Raw genomic sequence first — 10,290 nt, 5'->3', positions numbered from 1 at the left:
TATGATTCTATGTCAGCAATTCTTGTCTAAAATGGACAGAAAGGAGCTGAGGAATCATTTTGAGCCCAGCAAAGAGTGGGAACAGGCTGTGGATTTAGGGACTCTGTTCACATTTGGAGGAGATTCAGTGATGGTCCCAGCAAGACCAGCACCACTCAGGCCAAGTCCTCATTTGCTGGGAGGTAGCTGCTAGCTTACACCTGAGGGAAAGGAAATGACCTGCATACAGCATGTGCTGGGTGAGCCCCACCATGGGTTCCCTCTGTGCTTGTGGTGACAGGAGCTTGCTGTGTTTACCAGCAAAAGGAGTTGTGTCCTGCTGGGTGTGACTCTGTAATGTCCCCTGGGGCTCAGAGGACAGAGATGGGAATTTTTCCCTCTGTAGTCACTCCAGAGCTATGTGAGCGTAGTTATTTTAATCATCTTACAAAGACAAAATGAAATGCAGCTCAGAAAGCTCCTCAGAGGTAGAAAGGCTCTTTGTAAAACACCTAGCAGCACAAGCTGTTGGGACTTGGAGCATACTGGGGTTGAAGTGGGTCCCTTGCCTGTGTGTGATGTGCTGCTCTTTAGAAAAGGTCATTTGTTGAACCAGGGAAGAGAACAACACATCCAAATGAGTGCATGCCCTCCCTCTTTTTTAATAACCCTTTTTTTCTGATTTAAGATGTAGACAGGGGTAATTGTGGCTGAACACCTACCAAGGGAAACCAATCTGCTGTTGCATGATTTGACAATAACAGTGATCTCCATCTGTGCCATCCAGGCTAGTGCTGACTGCTCTGATGAGTGGTTCAGAACTCGGGTGAGGCAGAGAGCCTGCCTCAATTGCAAAGGTCACAGCTCTGATTTGTTGCTTCTGTTTCCCCTGATTCTCTCTTGCCTGCCACAGCAGCAAACGTCTGAGATAATTAACTCAGTAACGTCTTGGATCATTAATCTGTGCAGGGCTGAAAGCTGTTTTCAGTGTGTAACGATGAGCATTTAATTTATTGCTCTGATTATGTCCCTTAGATGCCTTATGTCCCTCTCCCCATCTCTCTTGCTGTGGCAGCTCTGATGTGATGCTGCCCTGGACCCACTCAGCCCCTGCAGTTACTGTGGGGTTGGAATCTAGCTGCACAGAGCACGTGCATGCTTGTGCCTTCTTCTGTTTTGTCCCTGCTGTTAGTCATGTCCTCATCTGAGGACGTGCTCTGTGCATACTGATGTCTAGAAATGTCCTCCTGGTGCAGTGCCCCTTGCTGTGCTTACACAGCCTTCATCCCTCTTCTTGTTTGGGCACCTGCTCTAATACTTCTCACGTGTCTCTAGCAGGACTGAGCGGGTGAGATGGGGCTGTAGAAATCCTCTGTACCAGGAGCAGAAGGCCAGAGGAGGCTGCTGAGAACAGGCAGTGCACTGTGTTCCCTGCAGCACTCTGATACCTGGTACCCTGAGCAGACTTTGGTCCCTTGAAATCCTGTCGCTTGCAGTAATGTGCTGAGAGAAGCCTAAATGTGATACTCAGACCATGGGAAAAGATAGGATGTCATTATGAAGCCTGGAATTTATTGAAAGCAGATGATTAACTCGATTCTGAGCAGCTGGGATGCTCTGAACTGTGATCTTGGTCTGTAATTGTAAATTGTCCATCAGCTTTGTTGCTTAGACCGAACCTGTAATGAAGGTAGTTCTCACTTAAGCTTTGCTACCCATTAATCTCACAGGGGGACATCATGCTGAGGAAATGATGCACACCCCTGAAGGGTGTGGAACTGAGGGCTAAAACATCATCTTTTTTTTCTTTTTCTCCCTAGTATTCATTATGTAATGAGCCTCTGATAGAGCTGTCAAACCCTGGTGCCAGCGGCTCCCTCTTCTACGTCACCAGCGACGATGAATTCATCATAAAAACTGTGATGCACAAGGAAGCTGAATTCCTACAGAAGCTCCTCCCTGGCTACTACATGGTGGGTATCTCCCAGCAGCTCAGACCTGACCTGGGCTTGTCGTGGCAGCTTTTCTGTCCAAAATGTTGCACAGGCCATGTCCTCCACCTGGGTTTCTCGTGGTCTGCCAGGGACAATGTCAACAGTGTGCCACAAAGCCTGTCCCAGAAGCACAAATCTTACCAATTATTTGCAAAATCTTTGGGCAAACTTGAGGCAGGTAATTGTGCCATAGCTTGTAGGCACGTTCTGGCCTGAAGATGGCTTCCCAGAGGTGTGTTTCTGGGTGTCCTTTTCCCAGCATCAGTTCATTCTTTGTTGCTTGGTGCCGTGTGTCTGCCTCAGCCTGGCTTTGAGGATGGCTGTTGATGGCAGTAACAACCACCTCAGGTCTGTGAGGAAACCACTGCTCTGCCTGGATAGCTCCCACATCTGCTGTCCACAGAGTTACTCTGAAGGCACCTGCTGGTTACCTTGGCTGCCACTGGCTGCAGTACCAAGGTAAAGACTCCTGCAGTACCACCCAGCTCTGCCCATCCAGTCTGCTGCAGATTGTTGCCTAAATCTCAGGGCTAACAAGACAATATATTGGCCAGCTGACTTGCATGTGGTGGCAAGTGTTAAATCAGAACCAAACCCAATGTTTTGGCCTGTAAACCAGGAGCTGTCTCCTGCATAACTGTGGAGAAGGCTCCAGCTCTAAGAGGGGGCAATAAACACCCAGGGGTTGGTTTGCTGTGGAGATGCCAAGGAGGGGGTGGTGGCAGGTGAAGTTAGTGCTGCCCCATCTGTGTGCATGATGCAGTGGATTTGATTTATGGGATTATGCCCTGTTTTTATGAAAATATTTGCCTCATAGTGGAGAAAATTTGCCAAAGTGAGATAGGATCTGTGGTGTCTCTGTCTAACTGACAGCCAGTGGCTTCTTTTGGAAGTGACAGGTTCCTGGGCAGGATGAGCTTTCTTGGAAAGCATTGCCCAATGTATGTAGTAAATCAGGTGGAGGGTTTTGAATGGAAATGGAGTTGTACTCTTGTCCTGGCTAGCAATCAGCACAGCAAATTAAACTGAATTTCCCTGTCTGGTGCCCAGTTACATGCTACTTGTGGCAGCATTCCAGTGTCTGTGGGTTCCTGCAGTACTGACATGATCTCTGATGTTCTTGGGGAGCCCATCTGGTGGGAAGGTCTTGGTGGAAAGGAAGCAAGGTGGTTTCATCCTGAGTTACTTTGAAGCTGGGCAAGTGCTGGTTTCATTTGGTCTCACCTGCCTCTGTTGCTTTTGGCTTGCACCCTGTTGAACATTGTGCTCACCAAGAGGGCTCACTTGTGTGCCCAGCCAGGCCAGGTGAGGAGGGGCATGAAATTTGAATACAGTTGTGCTTCTGCCATCTCTCAGAATCTGTCAGGTTTGTCCTTTCTTTCGTAGCATACAGAGGTGTTCTGTTCCCTTCCCAAACTTTCCCAAGGCTGAACAAGCCAATTGTGCCTGTCATGTTGTTCCTAATAATACTGCTGCCTAAAAAAAATAGGTGATAACAGAGCAGGATATCCGTGCTCTCTGGCCAACTGTGTTTTATAAAGCAACTCTGCAAAAGGAGGAGAAAATTTATCTTGTTTTGTTTAAAGAGCACCCTGTCCCTGGTTTATTCTGGGCCAAAGAATGGCTCTTGATTTCTGACACTTCTGAAGAGATGAAGATAGCTGTTATTTTTAAACTTGAAGTTCCCACTTATTGTGTTTGGTTTTGTTGTTTTTTTTTTCTCTCTGAGTTTGGTTTCCCTTTTTTAGCTGCTGTTGATGGGGAGAGCTGGGTATTTCCAGACTTGGTGATTTGCCCAGAGAGTGCTGAACATCTCATTCCCTGTATTCAAGGCAGAGTGGTACTTTCAGGTCCTAAAGCCACTGAAATGCCAGATGTGTACAGTAAGCTCTCGTGTAAAGTTCAGGCTGGGGGCTCTTCACTTAGAGACTTTCTGACTCCTCCAAGGGCTGTTAATATGCTTAGTGTTGAACACAGCAGGACTCTTCTGCCAAAGTGACCTTACCCTGTGGGTTTTTTTCCAACCTTGCTGCAGAATCTAAACCAGAACCCACGGACACTGCTGCCAAAGTTCTATGGGCTGTACTGTGTGCAGTCAGGGGGCAAAAACATCCGCGTGGTGGTGATGAACAACATCCTGCCCCGCGTGGTGAAGATGCACCTGAAATTTGACCTCAAAGGCTCCACCTATAAACGCCGGGCATCCAAGAAGGAAAAAGAGAAGTCCAGCCCTACGTACAAAGATCTGGACTTCATACAAGACATGCCTGAAGGCCTGATGTTGGATGCAGACACCTTCAGTGCACTGGTGAAAACGTTGCAACGAGACTGTCTGGTAAGGAGAGGGGCAGCTTGGGGAGCAGGTTAATGAAATTCTGGGGCTCTCGAGCATGAGGAAGAGGAAATGATTAAGAACCTTGCTAATCTGATAGCCCCAAAGCAGGATAAATCCATCCTACTGCCCTTTTCCCTGAAAGCAAAGCAATGAAGTCGGGTCTCATGACAGCCTCTGAGGATGAAGGCTGCGTTCCTTTGCCCGGTGCAGCAAATTGTGGCAGCCTGCTCCACTTGTAGCTGGGCTGTGGGGACTAAATACATTTTTCCTGCACAGTGCACAGCAGGTACATGGTACAACAGTGTTATTTGCAAACCTTCAGCCCCTTGGGTTGATTGTGGGATGGCCAAACTTTTATGCAGTCAAGTCCAGAGATGACTATTGGTTCAGAAACATTCAAGCTCTGGCAAAGGAGCTGTTAGTGGGAACGTGAATGGGTTGTTCCATGCTTTGGGATCTGTGCTGTGTTTGACCAACTGGCTTGACATCTTGTCTTTGTTCTTAACTCAATATTAACCTGTAGGTGTTGGAAAGTTTTAAAATCATGGACTACAGCCTCCTGCTTGGGGTTCATAACATAGACCAGCAAGAGCGGGAGAGGCAGTCGGAGGGAGCCCACAGCACGTCGGATGAGAAGCGTCCCGTGGGGCAGAAGGCACTTTACTCCACAGCCATGGAGTCCATCCAGGGTGGGGCTGCCCGGGGGGAGTCCATAGACACCGACGACACGTAGGTGAAAACCTGCTTCACTTCTGCTGCTGGGGAGGGCTGGAGCTGGAGGCTGGAGGAGCAGAGCCCTAGCCAGGCCCACGTGAACTCTTGGAGCGAGGATCTCTCCTGGGGGTTGTGGTGCTGCTGCCAGTAAAGCAGCATGGGGTGAAAGGGGGAAAATGGGGTGGGAAGTCTTTGTGTAAGACTCCAACCTCACAGTGATTTCTCTTAGACCAGTCTGTAGGTTGTCAGCTGCTGTTACAGTCTCTAAACATCTACACGTGCTCTGGGGAGGAGAAATTAGCTCAGTTCTAGCTCAGCACCCAACTACTGGAGTGGAAGCAGGGATCAGCCTGTCCCCAGGAGCTTGGAGTTTGTTCTCCATCGCTCCTGCTCCTCTGACAGGACCTGGAGGCCATCCCAGTGCAGTTAGCAAACAGCCAGGCACTGGATTAACTGATGGAGCTGTGGGTTCTGGGGGTTGCCTAAAACCTGTCCCATGCCCCATCCGTGGCTCTAGGGCTGCAGGTGGCTCGTGGGGCTGTACCACTGGCTCTGTGGAGGAAGCTTGCTAACAAGCAGTGGAGTTTGCTGTTTGTTGCTGTCTGAAACCTGCTGTTCCAGTTTGAATGGAGGGTCAGTCTTGCTGGAGCCATACTGGATAATACCTGGGTGTTTCCAGACGTTCAAGTAGCATCACTAATTGCAGTGACCTGCCTGATACCTGCATGTGTTTGTGGTGTGCTGGTGCTAATGGCTGCTACACCTTTGGCAGGACTGATATTAGTGTGGAGAGGACTGGAAATACCCTTGTCCTTACAGGTTTGCAGCCCTAATAGGCAGATGGCTCACGCTGACCTGATAATCTGATTCCCAGAATAAAATGTCCTGTAGCTAAGAAAAACCAGTGTGGTGCTTTCTGGCCCAGGCAGAGCTGTTGCCAAATGACACAGGTCCTGTCCTGGCAGTTGATATTTGGCAATCCAGGCAGGCAGGAGCCCCGGGAGCACCTTGTGTGAGGTGGTTTGGGGTCAGCAGGGGATTTCCCATGGTTGTGCCCAAAATGAGTTGGTTGTGGTCGGCCACCACCTCAGAGCCCTTTGTTCAGCACTGCCATCGGGGCCTTCTGCAGGTCTTGGGGGTGTTACAGCTGCTCTTCTTGAGGATCCACTCACTGAGGTTTTGTTTCCCCTGCAGGATGGGAGGAATCCCAGCAGTGAATGGCAAAGGAGAGCGTCTCCTGCTCCACGTGGGAATAATAGATATCCTTCAATCATACAGGTAGGTAACGTTGCAGTTGTTTGTCCTTTAAGTGTATCAACATCTGTTTTAATATTGAATGAAAGCAGGAAAATGTTCCTCTCCTAGAGAGAGTGATAACAACCAGGCAGGCTGCCTGAAGCTCTCTGTTGATGCGTGTCAGGGGCTGTGGATTTTTCTCCTGTCCTTAGAAGAGCTGGGGACATAGAGACATTTTCCTAAGACATAATGAGTTGCTCATTAAGAGGTTTCCCATCTCTGGGCCTAGGATGGGTAGCACATCTCCAGGCATGGAAGGTGGTTTTCTGCCCCTCTTCCAGCCCAGCTCCTCCTTCCCTGGGGGTTTCCCAGGTAGTCCTGACCTAAGTGCAGAGGTGTGCTCAGCTGGCCTCTCCTGGCCAGAGGAAAGCCACTCTCTGGATCAGGGAGGAATCAGCAGCAGCTCAGTGCTCTGTCCTGCTTGGGCTGTGAGAGGTGGCTTAGATACAGAGTATGTGCCTGAATCAGTCTTCTTATTTTTCTCTCCACTTTTTCCTGGAATTAGGTTCATCAAGAAGCTAGAACATACCTGGAAGGCTCTTGTCCATGATGGGGTGAGTGCCTGTACAGAGGCAGGAATTGCCCAGGCCTTGGCAGGATTACCTGTCCTGGCTTTATTTATGCTAAGTGGGTGCTGATTACCTTGCTATTTATAGCCCCTGAACTGGCACAGTGAGGCTGATGAAATGAATAGTTCTTGCCTCTTATGCCTCCACGGTGGTGTAGAGCCACTTGTTCCCAGTCAAGTTTCCTTGCTCTCCCCACCTCCTCTCATGTTTAGCTGTCGTGCTACCAGCTTTCCTCCTCTGCTCCCATCTGTCATCCTCCTCCTCCCCGTGGTACCAGGAGCTGCACAGACAAGGTGTGTGCATTCCTGTGTGCGTTGAGGAGACCTGTGTTTGATCTCTTTGGTGACTGTTTCCACTCCAGGAAGCTATCTGTTAATAAATCCCTCTCAGTGTTTCCCTGCTGCCTTGTCTCCTGCAGCAGCCAGGTGCATATTTACAAAGAGAGTAACCTTGGCTGTGGCAGCTATTTTTCAGCACTGCATATTGTAGCTTCCCTTACATAAGGCAGAGGAAATGTGTAGATGCCACGTCATGGTAGCACAGCAGAACGTCAGCAGCAGAGGCAGCCTCAGTTTTACTATTTTAAACAAGTGCAAAATGTTTGAAATGGGTGGAGACCCTGGGCTGAATTTTGGTGCCCGTGTGGTATCCAAGTGAGCTTCGAACGTTAGCCAGCAAAACCAGCAGAAATTTCACCTCTGTCATCAGGCAAGTATTTGAAAAATCCAGGAAGCCTACAAAGGAGTCAAATCAGCAAAATCCATTCTAAAATCATAGCAAGAATATAATCCAATGCAGTCAAATCAAAGGCAACGTTTCAGGCTTATTTATAGCATTAATCAGATCATTTCAGTTAAGCCTTTCCATTTTAAGGCTTTATCAGTGCTAAATGTTGGAATAAAAAAAGACTGCATGTGGTTGTTATAGAAATTCTGCCTTGAGGGATAATTTTAAAATGAAACAATTGCTTCTTGCCTTTGTAGGACACGGTGTCAGTACACAGACCCAGCTTTTATGCAGAGAGATTCTTCAAATTCATGACCAACACGGTGTTTCGAAAGAATTCCTGTGAGTACCTAACTCCAAGAGCTGTTGCCCTCGAGGTGTGAGGCAAGCCTTATCTCAATCCTGCTGCTTCAGGCCACGTGGAGTGTTTCTGGGCTGAAGTCTGAGCAAGCTTTTCCACTGTAATACAGAGCAAAGCCCTCAGGTTGTCACAGCTTGCTTTGGTCTGCTCAGACTCCCACCCAGGAGCTCTCCCCACAGCCCGCCTTGGGTTCAGCCCCTGGGAGACGTCCCTTGCAGAGCACGTGGGTGTGTGTCTGGAGCAGAGGCCTCTCCCTGGGAAGGGAAAATGCCTTTGGTGTGACAGTAGTTGTTGGTGGTACCTTCATCTTCTCTTTCACCCTTCTCCTCCAGCTCTGAAGTCCTCTCCCTCAAAGAAAGGGCGCAGTGCCTTGCTCGCTGTCAAGACAGCTGGTCCAACAGCCGCGTTCTCAGCCAGCCAGCTTCCCTCTGAAAAGGATGAAACACAGTATGATCTTCGTGCAGCCAGGAGTTACCCCACCCTGGACGATGAAGGTAATGGCCTCTTTTGGTGGCTGATGGCTGTGATGACCCTCTCTTTCCTAGCAGTACCTTAGGATCCTCCCCTGTTCTCATCAAGTTCCCCACTGCACCGACCGCACGTGTTCCTCGATGGATAGCTCTTCACTGCATGTCTTGCTGTGCTTTGCAGGTGCTAAACTTAACCAGGACAGGGGAGAAGGTAAGAGGGTATTGTTTTGGCACAGCACCAGCCACTAGTTCACTGGGGAAGCGATGCCTCTGCACTGAAAGAAGACTAAATCCCTTCTTTGCAGCACTGTTTAGTTCTGCAGTAGAAATCGTCACTTGTGTCACTGCTGTGAGGCAGCTGCTGCCAACTGGCACCAGCAGAGTGATCAGAAAAATGAATTTCTGATCACCAAAAGTGATCTGAAAGGTGAATTTTCCACCCTCTTGAAAAATAAGGGGTGGGGAGGGGCCAGGCAGGGAAGGACTGGGAGCTGCAGGTCTCTAATGACAATATTTGGGCAATTATAAGGGGCAAGATCTTTCAACTGAAAAAAAAAAAAGAAGAATGGCCTGGTTCTGTGCTGCCTGTTCTGCACATCTGGACAGGATTTACAGATGAGTGGTGCAGTGCAGGCTCCTCGAGTGCATAGGTGTTAGATTTCTACCCGTGCAAAGAAATGAGCACTCAATTCATCTCTTAATTCAGTTGGATATTTATCTCTGGCAGTCCAAGCCTTTAATCCAGCTTTGGTTAGCAATGAGATGTCTTCATTGGCATTACACTTCCTACAGTGTGTGTGTCTGTTGTGCTGGAAATGGTGCTTACTGGCTCTCTCTAGAGGATGCCTTGGGAGAAGCTGTTGCATTCATGAACCCAGATAAACTCCTTGCCTGTTTATGGTTTTAAGTGACCAGTGAGGGTGTGCAGGGTGACCGTGGAGCAGCCTCACGCAGGGCTGGGGGAGGTAAGGTGTTGCTGTTTGACCTACTCATCTTTTCCTTCCTGCATCTCTCCTGCCCTCCACTCTGGGCCAGCAGGCAGGCCAGACCTGCTACCCTGCACACCTCCTTCCTTTGAAGAAGCTACCACGGCCTCCATAGCCACAACACTATCTTCAACTTCTCTCTCTGTTCCCGAGCGATCCCCTTCAGAGACCTCTGAGCAGCCCAGGTACAGGTGAGGACATCACTCATCCATCCCCTGCTCCCACTGGAGCCAGGCAGCTGCTGTTCTCTCCATGCTGCAGATCTCAGCAGGCTGCCCTGTGCTCTGGAATGCTAATGACCGACTTTAATTAAATCTCTCCTGGGAGCAAGCAGATGAAGCTTTGATGGGATTAATTATTGCTGGGAGAAGTGTCAACTATTAAGTAGAACATCTCCCTCATGGAGTGAGGAGATAGATTTGGGGGCAGTGTAGGATTTCTGCCTTACTCACTCTACTGTTCTGGTTTCTTTCTGCAGGAGGCGCACACACTCCTCAGAGCAGGATGGCAGGTGAGGAAAATGTCTTGTCTCTTCTTGTGCTGCTGCACAGAGACCTCACGTTTGTCCCTGTGCAAAGGTTTCTGGAAGGGCTGAATGCAAATCTTGGCAGCCTCAAGATTTTGGCATGGTCCTCTTCGGGGTGATGAGTTTCTTCCTGCAATCAAATGTTCCCCATTTCTAACACAGACTCTTCCTTACAAACACACCTCTCAGTGCTTTGCAAGGAATCTCAGATATTGTCCGTGTTGTTTGATAGGAAAGGGGACAACTGAGTTGTCCAAATTTACCCACCCAACCAGCACCAGAATCAAGAAAGGTCTTTTATGTCCTTCTGTGGGTAAATAATCCTCAACAGCAG

General features: G+C 49.0%; 1 protein-coding gene across 1 annotated transcript; it reads left to right on the top strand.

Moving 5' to 3' along the window:
- Positions 1-1,799: 1,799 nt before the first annotated feature.
- PIP5K1C (phosphatidylinositol-4-phosphate 5-kinase, type I, gamma) lies at positions 1,800-9,945 on the top strand (the record flags this gene model as incomplete). The annotated part of the gene is made up of 9 exons (XM_008944171.1): positions 1,800-1,952; positions 4,009-4,308; positions 4,832-5,037; positions 6,217-6,300; positions 6,824-6,872; positions 7,871-7,955; positions 8,307-8,468; positions 9,483-9,621; positions 9,909-9,945. Coding segments are annotated over 9 exons (1,215 nt in total), but the record flags the coding sequence as incomplete, so codon positions are not given.
- Positions 9,946-10,290: the final 345 nt, after the last annotated feature.

Source organism: Merops nubicus, unplaced genomic scaffold (assembly GCF_000691845.1).
Source record: "Merops nubicus isolate BGI_N331 unplaced genomic scaffold, ASM69184v1 Scaffold53907, whole genome shotgun sequence".
Taxonomy (NCBI): Eukaryota; Metazoa; Chordata; class Aves; order Coraciiformes; family Meropidae; genus Merops; species Merops nubicus.
This window is presented reverse-complemented; position numbering and strand designations above follow the sequence as displayed.